A 19518-nucleotide genomic window follows, 5' to 3' on the forward strand; every position below is an offset into this window, starting at 1 on the left:
AAAGACTATGCAACAAATGCCGCGAAGTCATTGCTCGTGCTTTGCGATTTAAGCGAGGTAAGGCAAAGCGAAAGCCTCCTGCACCATTCGTTGTTGACTAACGCGCCCGATAGTGCAGCTACAACGACATATTAGTTACAAAGCGAGCGGCGCTCACGCACCGGGGCGCCGCCATGCTTCCCGCCATCCCAGCCCCCAGTCACGTGATTTCAAACTCCCTCTCCTAGGTACTGCTGCTAACTTTAGCCGCGGTTAGCGCTTCGAGCAAACGGGCCCATGTTTTCTTTTCCGCCAGCTCTGCATGATGGCCAATTTACCTCGTTTCTTTATACTGGCTACTGCATGTCAGGAACATCGGTGGTTTTGATAGAACCGAGTTGGATGGACATCTGAGAATTCGAACTTATTAGTTAATACACTGAAAGCGACACGTACTGAATACATGTAGCGATGTAGGAGTGTGGCAGATTTAGAAATATAGAATTTTTTAAATTATAAGCTCGACCACTAATTCAATCTGAGTATTCTTAATCCTAAAGTCAGATTGAATGGAAATATGTAACCAGATGCATCACTCGCAGAGAGTAACTCTGTCAAATGGCCACAACAATTTAAGATCCCTCCTCCAGGTCATACTTCAGAAAAACTAATACGGTAGTTTATTTTTCGGTTAATATTGGTTAAAACCGGTTACCGGTGAATAATTTACGGTTCCGGTTACGGTTACGGTTTTTATAAATATCAAATAACGGTTTCGTTCCGGTTACGGTTACAGAAAAAATTTCGTTCCTAAACGGTTTTCGGTTTCGGTTACGGTTACGGTTTGAGTCCCTGGAAAATATTCCACTTACCGTACTCATGCACACATTTTTCTAGATTATAACAGATCTTTAAAACACTATGAATCCACTAACAAAATACACTTTGATTGCAAGCAATTTTGCCCAACATACTATACCATTATTATTGTTCTCCTCATCGGAACGGGACGTAACCTCGAATATTTTATGCGGAATAGGCCAATTCTCTGATCGAGCTTTGATACTAAGAGGTGCAATTCTTAGTTCATTGTTCAAAATTCCTTTCTGCAACAAAACATTTAAACACTCAGTCGATGAAAAATGAAAAAAAAAATCATGCATTCAATAGAAAACAGTTGAGGTTATTAACAGGGTTCCCTAACTTCAACTATCATCGAAAAAATTAGGTGGTAAAATCTAGGCGATTAGGAATTACCAATAATGCATAACTCACTGAGATATTTTAGCAAAAAGCTGGGAACTTATGTTAATCCCTGTCGAGCACCTGGACAACGGCAGTGCTGGTGAGAGGTCAATTTATCAAACTTTTTATTATTGGTAAACTTATAAAGCCAAACAAAATAGTCTGATTGAAATAAATGGCAAAAATATCTGTATTGTGGACTCACAACAAATAATAGGATTCAATCTAAGTAAGAGATTGAGCTAGCATTTGAAATTAATCAAAGTTTAGATATTCTTCTCAACTTCTTGCTTCTTGCATAGCAAAGGAGGCAACGCCTGCATCACGGCATTAAATAAACATAGTGTAGTAAATATACATTATTAATACAAATGCTCGGTGTTTCAATCGACGGTCTGTGGATAATATCATTATAAAGACACATTATTGTAGGCTTTGAGATATCGCGAAAATAATACGTAACAAAGCACTAAAGCTTAACTAAAATAAAAATTGAAAACACCTTCCAAATTGAAGTTTTAATGAACTTTGAAAACCAAACGCCATTCTGTGACAGAATGTTCATGACGCCAATAAAATATAACACTATATTGATAAACCTTCGAGTGTTATAATTATGGCTTTTTAATTCTTAATCAATTTCCATTAACAAAAACGTTACGTACACGAAATGCATAACACGTGATTGTCATGATAAGTTGTATTAACATAAACGTATCATGGAACAGCATTCTATAGTGTCCTTAAATGAATATCGCTTATTGAAAATGGAATTGGGAAGTATGAGATGTTGCTTTTAGTGAACCACATATAGATTTTGTAGTCTCATATACAAAATAACACACACATCCATAAATGTTTATTTTCCTTAAGTACTTCAATAGAGAAAATAAAAATGTAGAGAGCGTCAGGAAACTAGTATCTTAGATGAAATATTTTAATCACCTAGGAAGCAAGAGCAGCAGTTTTCAGCGTGGTGCCCTTTCTCTGAGCTTAAATAAGATTAGTAAAGTAACAATGGTGTTCAATTACGGTTAATGCGGGCAAAGCCAAAATACAAGAGTGAAAACTAAAACAAGATGCATGCAAATACAGTGATTCTCGGTAACATTTCCAAGATCCGCAAGTATTCAGGTTTTACAAATATGTTAAGTATAATGCAATTTACAATGAAATTAGTTTGATTTCAATACTAGAGAAAGGTATTGAAAAATGTTGCAAGTTTGCCCAACACAAATTTACGTAAAAATACACAGAAAGATTAGAAGAAAAGGTTTTTATTGTGCAGTATATATTGTTTTGCTCTCATTTGCACAGATCTGAAATTCGTGCACACATCCGAAATCTGTGACTTAAAAAAATATGTTTTGACATTTTTTAAAGTTTGCGTTTTACCTATATTCTGTTTTCTATTTTTAATTTTTTTTTGCCGCACTAGTGAATATATTATGTCAGTAAATATTTTGGTCATCTTGAGCTCAAATGTATTGATTACAACATTTTGTTATATAGCCCATTCTCACTTACTAAGAAGACATCGGTACTATCAATTAGTTTTTATATTAGGAATTGCCTCTATTAGCGCCAAGAAGTTTCAATGGCACCCTCTTATGGTTTGCATCCGTGACGCCACGATCAGGATTTGCCTTGCCGTGACTGGCAGGATTTGTGCGCGTAAAATTGGCGGTTCGGCAAGCATTATCAATATACAAAGGCGATGGTTGGGCCAATCGCGAACTTCGAACACGAATACAATTTTTGTCGCACACATCGCTAATATTAATCTATTTGTAAAATTTATTCGCGTTTGGGACAGAGTGGCTCATGATTAGAGCACATGCTCTCTGTTTGTCATATAAGGAGTATAATCTTTCTGCTAGTTCACTTCAAGTGGCACATCTGGAGATAAAGAAAGTGTATACCACTTCAACTGTGCCGTTTTTGTCCTCTACGACTACTGATGCCATTCGATTTCTGTCATGATACATGTTTGCTTCAAGCTTCTTTCCGTCCATCTGTTAAAGAAAATGAAAGAAATTACACACGTTGCCAAGCGCCTATAGCTTCTGACTTTTTAGATTGAATTATTATATAATATTTGTTTTGTACCAAGACATATAAGGTGGGGTGGAGATGCAGGCCGTCCCCCCCCCCCCCTCTTCCCTATGCCATGTGGCACAAGCCCAATCCCCGGCTCAACATGACCGTCTCTGGAGACGACCGAGGCCCCGAAAAAGCCGCCGTGTTCAAGGTTTGCTCCCAAAATTCAGTCTACTGCCAGAAAACCCACCAGTCGATCAAGCCGACGATGAGTAACCAATCGTCGCAGACCCCTGCCGCCACCTCTTCGTCTACCTGTCCGTTGCCCCTCGGAGAGCTACTTTATTCCCCGACGATATTTGCGAAAACGTTGACGACAGGATCAAGCAGCACGAACGAGTGGCTCGCCACAATGAATGGACGCCGACCCAGTGCCCTCAGAACATCGATTTTTTTCCCTGGAGGGAACGCGGGGCACTGGTACAAAAACCACGAAACCACGATCAGCTCCTAGGAACTGCTCAAAGAGGTTCTCCGACGGACGTTCTCGAGTAAACATGAACTGGAGAGGGCCGATGATCTATTTCGGTCAAGAACTCAAGGCCCGAATGACACCGTTACTAAATTCGTGGAAGATGTTCGCGCCAAGGTTCACGCGCCGACCCTTTTGCCACAGAAGGAGAGAAGCTACAAGTCTTTGCGTGGCGTAAGGGACGACACCTTCGGTGGTCTCGTCCGTAACCACCCGACGACGGTTGCTGGATTTGTAACCCACGCAAGCGACATAAAGCAAGCACTGGCGGCCCCAATCTCTCACTTCCACCGACAGGGTGACGCCTCAACCCTCGCACTGCCGCACCCCGAGCTCAGCGCTGGAGGAGACAGCTTTCGGGACATCACCCGAGAAGTCGTTCGAGAGGAGCTTCGAAAACTGCTGCCTGCCGCTGGTCGTCCGGCATCTCACTCCATCTTCGACACTGTCCGTGAAAGCCTCCAACAGGAACTCCAGTTAAAGTCCCTGTCAACGCCACACAGGAAGAACCGGCCTTGACATTCGCCGCCGTAGCTCATCGTCCGCAGCCTCCCGTTGCTCAGCACTGCAAGACGCCTCCCCGAAGTGATTTTCCATCGCTGCAGTACTTCCGACGACCAGACGGTCGCCCTCAATACGCCCGCCTGGAGCGACCAGCACCTAGGAAGACGGACGAGTGGAAAACGGCTGACCACCGCCCGATCTGCTTTCACTGTGGGGACGCCGATCATATCTTCTTGCAATGCCTCTACCGGCGACTCGGGCTGCGCGTGTTCCACGCGAACGACTCCCAACCACGTGACGGCGAGCGTCCTCGAGAAATCGAGGAGTACATTCGTCGTCCGCCGTCTCCAGCTGCCGCTTCTCAACGAGATTCCCACTCGCCTTCACCCCGACGTCCTGCATCACCTGTCTATAGGTCCTGCCGAGAAAGCTTGTCTCCCATGTCTCGCCGGAAAAGAAAACTAAGCGCGGCAACCCCTGCAGGCGGGGTTGCCGTAGACCGACGACGTAAACAGCCTCTAAGAACGGCGGAGACCTCTTACTCGACCGACACCATGCATCGGAGCGACTATTCTGCAACGGTGTCCAACAACCTCAGCGTTTTTATCGACGGTCACGAAGAGTCGCACTCGTGGACAATAGTGCAGACTAGTGCCTTGAGTGAAAATTAGCTCTCTCGCTGCCTTCGGAAAATGACGACACCATAGGACGGTTCGCAAATATAAACCGCGGGAGGCCACCTGACAACTCCAATCGGAAGGCGCACCTCACGATTCGACATTCATAGTGCGACCTGCCCTGTGAAGTTCGTCGCCCTCCAAGACTGTGCGAGGGACATTATTCACGGGATGGATTTATTGTGCGAATACAACGCGGTCAACGATCTGAGAAGAAACCATTTGACGGTACGAAAGCCTGTCCCTCTGCCAGAAGAACCCAAAGCCACGTCATCTGCGGTATGAGGAATCACCAACCTCGTGAACCTGTCGTCACGATCGAATGTGTTCTTACCCGTCGGGACTGATGACGCTACTTGCGGCGAAGTTCCGATCGATGGAGGTGTTCAGTTACTTCGAGGAAGAGGGATCGGCATCGTAAGAGGTGTATCAAAGCTGCAAGACGGGCGTGCCACGGTCCTCGTTACTAACAATCAACAAGAGCCTCAAAAGGTACTTCCAAGGGCTGTGTTGTAGAACTTCGGGACTCAGCCGCAATCACTTCACTGACCCGACTTGATTGCAGCAACACAGAACGCCGTCCTCAGAGCATGACATCGACTTAAAGCTTCATCCTTTTGAACGACTACAGCTGCTCGAGCTTCTCGACAAGCTCGGCGAGTTCTTCGCCCGCGTCCTCAAGGGTGTGACAAACGACGGTAGGAAATCACCACACTCTTACGAAGGACGATGCGCTTCCTGTTCAATCCCCGTACTGAGTCTCCTTAAAGCGGAGAGAGGTCGGTCAAGAGCAAGACCAGGATATGCCCAAAAACGACATAATTCAGCCTTCGAGAAGCCTTTGGGTTCTCCACTTGAGATTGTCTAGAAGTAAGATTAAACCACATGGTTCAGCCTGGACTATCATCCACTGAACGCCGTGACGAAAAAATACGTCTATCCACTTCGCATCGACGACACATTGGACAGGCTGTGCCACAGCCGATATTCGTCGTCGATAGACCTGGTGAGTGGAATACTCGCAGATCGAAGTCGACAAACGCGACCGCGGGAAAACTGACTTCGTCAGGCCTGACAGACTGTACGAGTTCAAAGTGATGCCTTTCGGATTTCGCTCAGCATCAGCTACCTTTTGGCGTGTCATGATCACTGTGCTGGCAGGTCTGAATTGTCAGAGTTGTCTAGCCTCCCTCGACGACGTCGTAGTATTTTCACGCGATTTCAACGAGCACATGATACGCCTTCGAACCGTCTTCCAGGCAGTCAAGACAGCCGAACTCACCTTCAAGACGACGAAATCCCGTTTCGCCTATGACGAACTGAAGTTCTTTGGCCACGTCATGAACAACACGGGTGTTCGTCCTGACCTCGAGAAGACGCGCGGAGTTGCCACATTTCCTCCGCTGTCGGACAAGGAGGCACTACGTACAAAGATTCTTGGGTCTCTGCGCTTACTATAGGCGCTTCGTTCGAGACTTCGCCAAGCTTTCTGCGGCGCTAACGCATCTCACAAGGGACGCTGTGAAGTTGCAATGGGGAGACGAACAACATCGGGCATTTATCGAGCTCAAGCTGAGACTAGACACCGTTGATCATCGGCCATTTTTACTCCCCGTCTCCAGAAACAAAAATCCACATCAACGCAAGTAATATCAGACTTGTCGGGGTGCTGGTACAAAGGCAGGAGGGCACAGTCCGAGTGATCACTTACGCAAGTCGGACTTCGTATAAGGCGGAAGGAAACTACTCAACGACAAAAAAAGACTGCCTTGTCGTCTGGGCGATAACGAAGTTCTGCCCGGACTTACATGGAGGTCTATTCCGCGTGGTCACTAATCACCACTCGCTCTGCTTGCTCACCAATCTGAAGGACCCATCAGGACGCCTGGCTCGGTGGAGTCTATGCCTGCAGAAGTTCGACATGACCGTGGTGTACAAGTACGGCCGGAAGCTCAATGACGCCGCCTGTCTCTCAAGGGCCCTCATCAAAGCCGAACCTGCCTACACCAAAGACGATGACTACGAGTGCTTTCTTGGCGCAGTAAATGTCAGCGACATGGCAGTCCTTCAACGAGCTGATCCTGAACTGCGGGCACTCATCGAACACCTAGAGGCACGAGGTACTACAGTTACCCGGGTCTTCTCATGAGTTCGGACAACCTTCGCCATTCAACACGGTGTGCTGTTCAAAGAAAACTTCGGCGACAGGAACAAAGCATTGGTAGTTCCCACCAGCCTTTGCGAAGAAGTCTTCCAAGGATGCCACGACGACCCCACGGCTGGGAATCTTGGCTATAGTAGGACACTTGCCAGGATTTGTGAGAATTATTAGTGGCCCAGCGTTCCGACGATGTCCTCCCACGAATGCCAACGACAGAAGAAAACGCCAACGAAGCCGGCAGGACTCCCGCTCCCGATTGCGCCGCCGACCAACACATTCCAGCAGATCAAAATGGATTTGCTCGGCCCATTCCTGCCATCGACGCAAGGCAACCGGTTGGTAACTGTTGCAGCCAATTACCTAACACGACACGCCGAGTCGAAAGCCCTTCCATTGAGAACTGCCGTAGAATTCGACAAGTTTTTCGTTGAATATGTCGTTCTCTGGCACGGAATCCCCGATATCCTGATTACCGACCGATGATCATCATTCAAGGCACAGAAAACGCAAGAAATCCTTCGTCTCAGCCATACCAGCCGCCGTCGAACCACGGCGTACCATACCCAGACCTACGGGCTGACGGAACGGCAAATACAAGACTATCGTCGGCATGGTGCCAATGTAGGTTGACGTGGAACACAAGACGTGGGACGAAGTTATGATTATGTCACGTACGCGTACAGCATGGCGGTTCAAGGGGCCAATGAGGTTACAGAACTTACGCTAATTCACGGTCGCATGCTAACGACGATGTTCAACGTTATGCTGCCCCACAAGCCAGCTGCCGACGGGAGCGACGCCGCTCAGACGGTTTTTCACCGAGCTGAAGTCCGCTAGCTCGCCCGTCTCAGGATCCAAGACCAGCAACGTGTTGACGCTGGCAGCTACAATCTCAGTCGTCGGGACATCCCCTTTCAGCCCGGAGACAGGGTGTGGTGGTGGACACGGATCTGTCGCCGCGGCCTAAGCGAGAAACTGTTAAAACGCTGCTTCGTACGCTACAAGATTCTCTTCCGGCTAGGGAACTTGAACTGCGAAGTGGCGCCTGACGGAACTCGGCTTTCTTCACGTCGACGGCCGCGACCGGAGGTGGTTCATGTCGTTCGTCTCAAGCCGTTCAACGCTCGGTAGGACTGTGGATATTTCGTGGTCCAGGTTACTCTTCAGTACATCGTTAGTTTTCGTTTGCTCTGTTTTACGGTGGCTTGCATTGGGGCGATACACTTTTTAAAGGGGGATAACTCCGCGCGCGGAGCTAGCCGAGTGAGCAGCGCGCCTGCGGCCGAATGGTCATTGTGTTTGGCTCCTACACAAAGAGCCGAGGTTCGATGCCGGGGAACGGAAACACCTTTTTGTAAATTCTGTAGCTGTGGCGCTCTGGTAGTTTCCAGAATTCCGTTGATTATACTAGGTCGGAATGTTCTACGCGCCAAACCTCCTACGCCGATTGTAGCAGAAGCCCACGTACGTGTATACAGAAAGAGCTCCGCGGGGCGAACTGGAGTCACCCTTTCGCCTGCGCTCGATCTTGCCGTTACACCGTCATCGACGCCTAGCTGTTATTCGCCGTTCATTTTTATTTCGTTTTGGCATAGGGTCACCACATTAAACGTTAAGTTTATCTAGTTATTTCCCGTCTGATCCTTTGTCATTCGTGATAATATGTTTTAACTCAAGATATTTGAGCCTCGGATTACTGCTCGGACTTCATATATGAGTTCGCTCGCTATAGGCACCTATCGTGCATTAATTCAGATCGTTGCTACCTTGATAGTTCAGAGAACCCAGACGTTATCTGCAACATTACGCAAAGGAGAGAGGAAAACAACCCTTGGGGCGTTTTAGATGTCAACCGCAGAATGATGCCATAATTTGCAATTTTTATAAAATATTGTAATTATGCTCTTATTATCATTATATTGCACCTTTCGCTTATAAAATGAGTCATTACATAAGGCTTTAAAAACTTCAATGACAAGTTCCACTTTTTAGTGGGCAGGACGTATGAAGGGCACCCTCAGCCAAATGTTACTCTTTTTGCAACGTTTGTATGATGAAACCTATCCCGGGCAATAGTTAATAGGTATGCGAAATCATATATTATCACGGATAATGAGTGACAAATAGTTAAGCTCAGTTCATAAAATGGCCAAGTATGCCAAATTGTTTCGAAAAACAAAATAATTTAGGAATGCTTCGTAAAGTGCCAAGCCCACACGAGAGCTAAGGTAACAATTACAGCCAAACCATTTTACATTTGAAATCAACAAAAACATGTGGCGTACAAATATATTTACATGTCTCAAATTATTACCAGATTTGTTTACTAAAAAATTAGGTTAATGATGTGGTCTGTTCCCACAAGATTAATTCTTACTTCACTGCGGTCATATTCTTATAACATGATTTGTTTTGTTTATATCCAGTTTGCTTGCAGTATTTCCTAATGACCTATAGTGTTTTGGTGCCTCTCTGTTTCAAGATACGAACATTTTGCTTTCGTGGGCCCGTTAATTTTATTGTGTTGTGTCAAATAAATTATTAGTATTATTATTAAAGACGAACTTCATTGGTGCCATGTACGGCTGATTGTATGCATACTCCATGATATCAACATTACTGACAAGGCCCATCATGAGCTTCGAAATTCCTCAACTATGTTTTTAAAACATAAACATCGAAACTAATAGAATTCGACAAACAGGGGCCAGACCTTGTGCCTCTAGGTGGGGGTTAAATGCAGTAAATATTAAAACTGAAAGGTAAAAAAAAAGAAAACAGCAACAATTGATAAATTACAAGTATAGATGCATTGATCAAACTCTCTTCATTCTGCGAAAGGCCAATGAGCTGTTCTTTTTCACTTTTTCCGACTCGGTCGTGCAGGCGGCTATGCCATATCATGTATTTATGAATTAACCCTCTTTGCAGAAGATTGTTTATATGTTCGTTCTTCCTAATTAGTAACTTAAAATCATAAAGGAGGAAACAATTTCTATTCCAAAAAAAAAAGCTTGGCAGATTTTTGCAATTCATTTTGCGTTCTGCAATGGTAATCAATCTTAGACCCGAAGCCATGTTGATGAGTGTTTGCGTTGCGGCTTTAGCATTATAATATCTTTATTTATTAAACACGCTTAGGGACTGATTTAAAGTATGCAAAGGACGCACAGATTTTCATCGGTGTAAAAAGAGGTTCCACCGGGCTCCACCAAAATACGGTTACAGAAAACTTTATTTTGTGCAACAAGTAACTAGCTTATGTTGGATAGTGTTACTTAAGCTCTGGAATGAAAAGAAAAAAAATTGCTGGAATTACAAAAGCCGCCATACACGCCATTTAAAAATACTAGTCTTACGGACACTATGTTGACATGTTGTAAGTACTTCTCTTCATCAAAATTCTTAGCGGGTTACTCTAGCACTTGATGATGAGTAACGCAGCTGTGACGCATATGAGCTAATGTAGATGTTACCCTAAAAATAATGCTAGCACTTAGCTTAATTTATATTCATGCAATATGTTTTATAAAAAGGGAAACTCACAAGTGTGTCCATTGTTTTTCCATTAATGGTCTCGCGAAATATTAAATTGTCTGCAAGTATTGAACTTTTCTCCAGCCGAAGAATTATGTCCTCTTGAATGTAGAGCAACGTTACACCGTTCAGTCCTCTTGCCTCAAGAAGCCTTGGATAGACGACGTACTCAGGAAAAGGGGCTGTACACATAAGAAATGAAAAATAATTGGCTTGTTATTATTATAGTCGTGGTTACTTGTTAATAATTCAGCGCTTGTAATCAATTTCAAAACAAGATTTGTGCACCCTGTCGAACGTGCTAAAAGGGACGGGGGCGTTGATATAATTTTATGGGTTACTGGTTCGTGGAGGTCGATTTTATTCTTATTGAATGCTACCGTTAGGACCGGGTGAAAATATAATCCACCTTTTAAATCTAAATATGTGGCTGTCAAATACCTGATACATTCACCCTCGGATCTTTCAAAGAATAAATACCTTTAAAATAATCTTGAATATTCACTTTTTATTTTGATGCGAAAGCATTAACTGTCCCACGGAGCGAACCGCCGGCATTACCATTCAAGCCGTGCCAAACGGCGCCTAAATTCCCCTGTTGCAGTGGAGCGAAGTGAAGCCACGATATTGTCACGAATGACGAGTGATGAGGCTATAATAAATGAAGAAACTGAACGTTTAATGGGGCGAACTTCTGCCCAAAAATAAAAAAAAAGGAACAGAAGAAAGTAGAGCGTCGCGGGCGTCGAAGTCGGCGTGACAGCAGACTCGAACGCTGGGGCGAAACTGACCCCGGCTTGCCACGCGGAGCCGCGTTTGGACACGCGTGGGCTTCTGGAGCATTCGGCGTAGCAGGTTCGGCGCCTAGAACATTCTAATCTCGAATCAGCCCCCAAGGCAGTTCTCGAATTTACCAGAATACTAGTCTGCAGGAATAAACAAAAAGATGCGCCTCTCCCAGGAATCGAACCCTGGCCCTTCGCGTGGGAGGCAAGCGCGATAACCGTTAGGCCCCGGCCGCGCTGCCTACCTGGCGCGCGGCATTACTCCCCCCTTTAAAAAGTGCATCGCCCCGATGCAATGCAAAACAAAACAAAATAAAATAAAAAAATAACAGTAAACTAAAGAGTCCTTTGGAGCACATAAGGTCCACAGTCCTATCGAGCGTAGTACGGCTTCAGGCGCACGACGTGGACGACCTCAGGTCATGGTGGGCGGCGTGACGATGTTCGTGTTCCGTCGGGCATCACCTCGTGGTTCAGCTCGCCGAGGCGACGAAGTACCTTGTATGGTCCAAATTACCGTTTCAGCAGTTTCTCACTGAGGCCGCGGCGGCGGATGGGCGTCCACACTTCCACCCTGTCTGCGGGCTGGAAGTTGACGTCCCGACGACGAAGGTTGTAGCGGCCCGCGTCGACGTGTTGCTGGTTTTGAATCAGGAGTCGGGCGAGCTGACGGGCTTCTTCGGCCCGTTGAGCAACCACCTGGGCGTCGTCGCTCTCATTGTCAGTTGGCTCATGGGGCAGCATCGCGTCCAGCATGGTCGTTACTTTCCGACCATGTACAAACTTTCCGACATGAACAAGGCGAACGTGACGTAGGGCAGCACCTCGTCCCACGTCTTGTGATCTACGTCGACGTACATAGAGGTTATATCGGCGATTGTCTTGTTGAGTCGCTCCGTCAGCCCGTTGGTCTGTGGGTGGTACGCAATTGTACGACGACGGCTGGTGTGACTGAGTCGGAAAATTTCTTGGGTCAGCTGTGAAATGAACGATGATCCGCGATCTATAATCAGAACTTTTGGAACGCCGTGCCGGAGGATGATAGACTCAATGAAAAACTTTGCAACTTCCACAGCAGTCCCCGAAGGAAGAGCTTTCGTTTCGGCTTACCGCGTGTGATAATCTGTGGCGACGATGATCCAGCGGTTCCCCGACGTCGAAGGCGGAAAAGGACCAAGTAGATCCATTCCGATCTGCTGGGAGGGTGCATTTGGAGGAGAAATGGGCTGCAGGAGTCCGGCCGGCCTCGTCGGAGGTTTCTTGCATCGCTGGCACTCGTGGCAAGATCGTGTGTATAGGTGGACGGTCTTGGGGAGCTTGGGCCAGTAATACTTTTTACGAATACGGGTCAGTGTCCGGCTGCAACCAAGGTGTCCGGACGTCGGATCGTCGTGGCAGGCTTGGAAGATCTCCTTTCGAAGGCCACTCGGGAATACCAGCAGCCAGGGCAAGTTACTGTCCCCAAAGTTCTCTTCGCAGAGTGCACCTTGTCGAATGGCGAAGGTTTGCAGGGTTTGTGAGAAAACACGGGGCACGGTACTCTCGCGCCCTTCCAGGTGCTGAATTAATGCGCGCAGCTCAGGATCGTTTTGTTGACGTCGTGCTAGGTCGTCGTTGGTCACTGCTCCTACGAAGCACTCGTCGTCACCGTCGTCGCTGCTGCCGGAAGGTATTTCGACAGGGGCCCTGAACAAGTAGTCGGCGTCGCTGTGCTTGCGGCCTAACTTGTAGACTACAGTCATGTTGAACTCCTGTAGTCGGAGACTCCATCGAGCGAGGCGTCCTTAAGGGTCCTTAAGGTTCACAAGCCAGCAGAGCGAGTAGTGGTCTGTGACTACGCGGAACGGGCTCCCGTACAAGTACAGCCGGAACTTCGTATTGCCCAGACGACCGCAAGACACTCCTTTTCAGTCGTGGATTAATTTCTCTCCGATTTGGACAGCGTCCGAATCGCGTAGGCGATGACTCGCTCGGTGCCTTCTTGCACTTGAACCAGTACCACTCCAAGTCTTGCTTTACTAGCGTCCGTGTGAATCTCGGTTTCCGCATCCTGGTCAAAGTGTCCTAGGACAGGAGGAGTCTGGAGTCTTCGCTTCAGCTCGTCGAATGCCTGCTGCTGATCCTCGGCCCATTCGAACTTCTCGGCGTCCTTCGTGAGGTTTGTGAGCGGTGCGGAAATCCTTGCGAAATCCCGAACGAAGCGTCGATGGTAGGCACAAAGTCTGAGGAATCTTCGCACGGCCTTCTTGTCTTTCGGCGCTGGGAATGCCGCGACGGCGCGAGTCTTCTCGGGGTCTGGGCGGACGCCTTAGTTACTAACCACGTGGCCTAGGAACTTCAGTTCGTCATAGGCGAACCGACACTTTGACGACTTCAGGGCGAGTCCGGCGCTCCGTATGGCTTGGAGAACTGCTCGGAGTCGTCGCAAGTGCTCGTCGAAGTCGCTGGAAAACACGACGACGTCGTCGAGGTAGACGAGACACCTCTGCCACTTCAGCCCTGCCAGCACTGTGTCCATGACACGCTGGAAAGTTGCTGGTGCCGTGCACAGTCCGAAGGGCATCACTTTGAACTCGTACAGTCCATCCGGCGTGACGAAGGCTGTCTTTTCTCGGTCCCGCTCGTCGACTTCGATCTGCCAGTAGCCGCTCTTCAGGTCCATCGATGATAAATATCGAGAGTGGCGCAGCCGGTCAAGAGTCGTCGATGCGGGGCAGTGGGTAGACGTTTTTCTTCGTCACCGCGTTCAGCTGCCGGTAGTCCACGCAGAACCTTAGCGCTCCGTCCTTCTTCTTAACCAGCACGACTGGCGAGGCCCACGGACTATTTGAAGGTTGGATTATGTCGTCTTTCAGCGTCTCTTGAACTTGCTCCTGGATTACCTCCCTTTCTTTAACGGAGACTCGGTACGGCGATCGATGCACAAGGCGTGCGTCGTCCTCGGTAGCGATGCGGTGCTTCGCAACGGCGGTTTGGCGTACCTTCGACGACGTCGCAAAGCAGTCGCGGTATTCGGCGACGAGGTTAAGCAGCTGCCGTCCTTTCGGGCCCGGAAGCTTAGAGTCAATGTCGAGCTGCGCTGGCAACGCACTTTCTGGCTGAGGCGGCGAGGATTCGTCAGTAATCGCAGTGATTTCGGCGGGGTTTCGGAGTTCCTCGACGTGGCCCACAGCTGCACCTTTCGTGAGGTGTTGCGTTTCGTTTCGGAAGTTCGTCACGAGGGCCACAGTCCGCCCATCCTGAAGTTCAGCTACCCCTCTTGCGACGCCTATTCCTCTTCCCAGGAGCAATTGGAGGCTTCCCTCGAGAAGAACTTCTCCGCAGGAAGCTGTATCGGCCACGACAGGTACGACAACACTTGATCTTGGAGGCAGGTTCACGTGGTCGGCGGCGACTCGGACGGCGGGTGACGCTGTTTGGGATTCTCTGAAGGCGGAACAGGCTTCCGCAGCGCCAATCTGTTCTGACCCAGGTCGATGACGGCGCCGTATTCGCACAGAAAGTCCATGCCGAGAATGACATCGCTGGAACAGGCTTGTAGAACGACGAATTTCACAGGGCACGTTTCGCCGTGGATTTCGACGCGAGCAGTTCAACTTCCGACAGGCGTGATAAGGTGTCCTCCGGCGGTTCAAACTTGTGGTCCTCCCCAGAGCGTCGTAACTTTTCGCAGGCGGCGAGAGAGCCTCCCACTCATGACTGAGTAGTCTGCTCCGGTGTCCACGAGTGCCGATGCGTCGTAGCCGTCGATAACAACATTTAGGTTGTTGGACACCGTTGCAGTGGCTTCGTTGCGATGCGTGGCGTCGGGGGAGTGGGAGCGCTCCAGCGTTTCTGGAGGCTCTTTACTTTGGTCGTTTTCGGCAACGCCACCTCCAGGTGTTACCGCACTTAGTTTTCCCGACGCGATAGGGGGGACAGGCTGTCCCGACGAGAGCGGCGGAAGGGCGAGAGCGCACGTCGTGGCGAAGGTGAGCGGGAACCTCGGGGTCGAGTCAGCACCGGGGACAGGGGTCGTCGGAGGTTATCTTCAATGTCAGGAGGGCGTTCGCCGTACCTTTGGTGAGGGTCGTTTGGCGCAAAATCCTCGTAGGCCCATTTAACGATAGGGGCACCTTCGATAGACGTGGTCGGCCTCACCGCAGTGGTAGCACAGCGGTCGCCTGTCGGCGATCGCTGTGCTACCACAGCTAAGCGCGAAACACAGGTTAACACACTGGCTTATTTAAGTTTTTTTTAACATTTTTGATGACTTGAGTAAAACATCCAATCACGGTAAATCTAGGACTGGTGTCAGCAGCAAAACCTTTATGAAACTCGGGTAAACAGTTTTCTCATTCCTGACTCCATAAGATGTAAAATAGCTGCATTTCCCGGTGCGAGCTTCGGAGGAAGATAAGCTGTCATGTTCTCAAATTCTACTGCTGCATCAAATATCGGTGGCATTTCAAGTTGTCCAAAAGCGACACCGAGGACACATACCGAATTCTTTTTTTTTTTGTCGTATTTCTCGTATGCACGTACTTCAACGCTCATTTCCACTTTGTTCTTATAACATAAGATGAATGCGAGTATAATATTTCAGGAAATACCAAGAAAGTACGACAGGTACAAATTTAGTGTGTTGTTTAAGGAGGGTTGGGGGAGGGGGGGGGTCAATGAAAGAGGATGCCACGCGAAGTCCTTATAAATAAACATTTGATCTCTACTGTAATCCACATGACTACTGCCCAGCGTCATACGCTTCCGTGAAATGTATTCGTTCCCTTCTGTAATTTTAGATGTATCTTAAAAAAAACGGGCTGGCCGTTTTGAAGGCTACTGACTAACACACACTGCCAGAACTTTGCGGTCCTTCGTGTTGAAGCCATCTCCGTTTACATGAGATGGTCCGCTGTGGCCTTGATCACTTCCTTAACGCAGGGTGCACGTCCCCGACATGGCGAGTGCACACGGATGCTTATAAAGTTTGCGAATTTTGAGAGGTCCCGATCAGTTTTGTGTTGCTACAAATGTAGTACTTGCCCGTGATTGAGAAGGGCTGCGAAGCAGATGGATGACTGAAAGGAAGCAACGCTCTTCTATCATAATGTGCTTCGACGTGCCTGCTGCAGTCGTTGACAGGATCTCCTCCTGTCAAAGGAGAGGTCAAGGAGAGATCTCCTCTTGTCAAGGTCCTCCCTGTCAAAGGACAGGGAGGACCTTCAGTTCCTCCGCCTCCTATGCGAGCTTCCTATATGCGATAGCACTTCGGCTTCTTGCGAGCTTTCAGAGTGCACAGGCCACCAAGCACGGCGGAAGGCAACAAGGGCGTGCGGGAGATCGGGCAGTCGAAAGACTCGCCTTATCGTTCTCATCTTGTTACCGACAATATTATTCGGTACTTCCCAAGGTGGTGAACACTAACGACTATATCACAAGTGCTCTTTGCTCAAACCTGCTGCTTACGACGTATAAATTAAGATGTCTTCTCTAGCTTTCGTTTACATTTGACTTAAAAATAATAATAATTGGGGTGGTGGGGATATATATACAGCGTGTAGTTGGTCTGCCATTAAAGTTGCGACGAGTCACACGCTGTAGATGAGCAATTTGGCCAGTGCAGTACAACCGCTAGCCTGGGGTCTTTAACGTGCACCACGCACTAGTGATACACGACCGCACGCCGGTACGATGCTCATCCAGATCGAAACGGGCAGGGGTGGGGCTCGAACCCAGGATCCCTGGGTTCTGCAGCGCGAGCTTTCGCTCCACGCGCGTCGAGCTGGGTGTGCGCTTCAGCCCACTCGGCCACCGATCCCCCGTACATTTGACTTAACAGACGTCAGAGACTGTGCATTTCATATATACAGGGTGCTTCTGCGAAAGTTTGCAAAAGTATGTAAAAATATAATGTTCGCAATAAAAAGAGACTCTTTTGCGGGAACGGGCTAGCAGCCTTGGTGTTCATCAAGAGTCGCAAAAGCATGCTAATTAGCATAATAATAAACTACTTTACTAAATATTTTGAGTAAGTGAAAATAAACATATTGTTCCGGTGGAAAACTTACTAGGTATAATCGAAAACAATTAAATCAACTTTTTTTTTCTAGAAAAATATTATGCGGAAACAGCATTTTATGGCGTTCAAAAAGAAAAAAACAGGAACGTTCAGTTTGGACGCGTTTTTAATTTTCGGTTTCTTATCGCGACCCATCTTTGATTTAAGGGTCCTGCTCCCAGATGTTCGCGACGATAGGTCACCACCTTGCCTCCCTCGTAGGATGGAGAGAAGTATGGCGCACGTATGTTGCGCGTCTCGGCCACTGAGCAGCAGCACCGAGGGCGCAATGATGCGCCCCAGTAAGGAGCCGAAAGCTAGAAACACGTCCAAACCGGGCACTTCTACGGAATGCCGTAAAATGCTGCCCCGGTCTTATATCTTTCAAGAAAAATTGATTTAACGGTTTTCGATAATCTTTAACAAGTTTCTCATGAAACGATATATATATTTTTACTAATTAAAAAATGGATTAGTAACTTTTAATTAATCCTTTTGCCAATTTTAATGTTTTTGCAATCCTCAATGTCTGCCAAGACTCGCAGTTTGCTACCGCAAACAGTTTAGTCTAACTTCAAACAGCATATTTTTAGGGATTGTTAAAGCTTTCGCAGAAACAATACCAAGCCCAGACATTAGGTAGTTCAAGCTACCGGAAAGAGTTAGCACAAGTATAAACTCGCACATAGCTTCTAATATACATTCTAGGTATATGCTTCTGTCATATAACTTACCGGAATCGACGGCACGCAGGAGCAGTCCTGAGAAGAATACGTACTTGAAGATAAGGAGCATGATGATTTAATGGATGCCGAAAAGAATGGTCCTATCTATGCTTAAATGTGCTTCCCTTTATAAACTGTTGAACAGACAGCGTGGACGGTCAGTCTTCTGAACGAAAATCTAATATGTTCGTGTTTATATGCGCCCGAAACTCTTCATAAAGTTATGACGTAAAAAAAATATTCGAACGTCAGAAACGTCATCAAGCTGATAACGTGTCTGAAATGTTTGATGCTCAAAACAACTTTTATATTTTGTTTAAATCTTACTGCCAAGAAGTTTACTTTTGAAGAAAAACAATGTTTTTTTTATAAGTCCGAGCCTTTCCCAGACGTCTGAATCAAGAAACGGCGGCAGTGCGCTGGTAGCTTGATAGACAATGGGGTTAGACTCTGCTGCGGATCGCACAAGGAAACCCCACCTTTTTATTTCTGTCATTGACCTCTTAGGCGTTACGGAACAAACAAATTGCTAGGCGCGTTGGATACAGGACACGTTCGTGTGTTGCAAACATTCAGAGAAACTCTGAGCCTAAAGACGCCTTCGATCAAAGCGCTCTTCAACAGATAGCTTAACACGTGCCATGTGTACACTTGAGAGTTGTTCCTAGAATGAAGCGATACTACCGCTAATCGGACAGATAAACTTGGGGATCATTCAGAGCCTTCCATACATTTGAGCTCGTCTCCCTCAGTGTGAACAGATGTGTGAGCTCCTTCTCGCCTACCCCTCTGGTTGTATGACAACCCCCCCCCCCCCGCCCCTACCTCCCCGTTACCTGATCAGCGTCGACAGCCTCACTTCTCCTCTCCCACCTATCAACTAATCAGCGTCAAGCTACGCGGCCACGCTTTCATTTAGACTTCACGAAAGGCCGAACACCTATAGCTAAATAGTATTTTATGTGAATAATAGCATTTAAACTCACGACGACGTGTCGTGACATGCTGGAAAGACACTGTGTGAGTCTTCCATTTTTGGGCTTGTGCCCCAAGTGTGTCTCCATATCGTGTGTGCTGTATCCTCAAGGAGCGTTCTAATTGAAATAATAAAATAAGTTGGACCTGGTATGTTTTGACCTCCTCGCAGTCATTTTTCCTCACACCATTTTGACGAGTTCACAGGAATCAATGAGCCCAATTTTACGGGAGTAGTCTATTACACTTTTTTGCTACCCTCCTGTATGCAGTACACACTCGTAGAAGGGTGTACTGCAGCCATTCTACCCTTCGAAA

The 19518-nt window shown here is 47.3% G+C and overlaps 1 protein-coding gene across 1 annotated transcript in view; it reads right to left on the reverse strand.

Annotated features, from left to right (window-relative positions):
- LOC115316102 (venom metalloproteinase antarease-like TtrivMP_A) overlaps window positions 1-18295 on the reverse strand; it is a 58127-nt gene extending 39832 nt beyond the window's left edge. The window contains exons 1-4 of the mRNA XM_040212640.1: window positions 18235-18295; window positions 10685-10857; window positions 3147-3239; window positions 959-1085 (exon numbers count right to left, since the gene is read on the reverse strand). Coding sequence (XP_040068574.1) covers window positions 959-1085; window positions 3147-3239; window positions 10685-10857; window positions 18235-18295 — 454 coding nt within the window. The remainder of the gene's footprint in view (window positions 1-958; window positions 1086-3146; window positions 3240-10684; window positions 10858-18234) is intronic.
- Window positions 18296-19518: the final 1223 nt, after the last annotated feature.

The sequence above is a fragment of the Ixodes scapularis genome, unplaced genomic scaffold, assembly GCF_016920785.2.
Source record: "Ixodes scapularis isolate PalLabHiFi unplaced genomic scaffold, ASM1692078v2 PGA_scaffold4__175_contigs__length_147842914, whole genome shotgun sequence".
Taxonomy (NCBI): Eukaryota; Metazoa; Arthropoda; class Arachnida; order Ixodida; family Ixodidae; genus Ixodes; species Ixodes scapularis.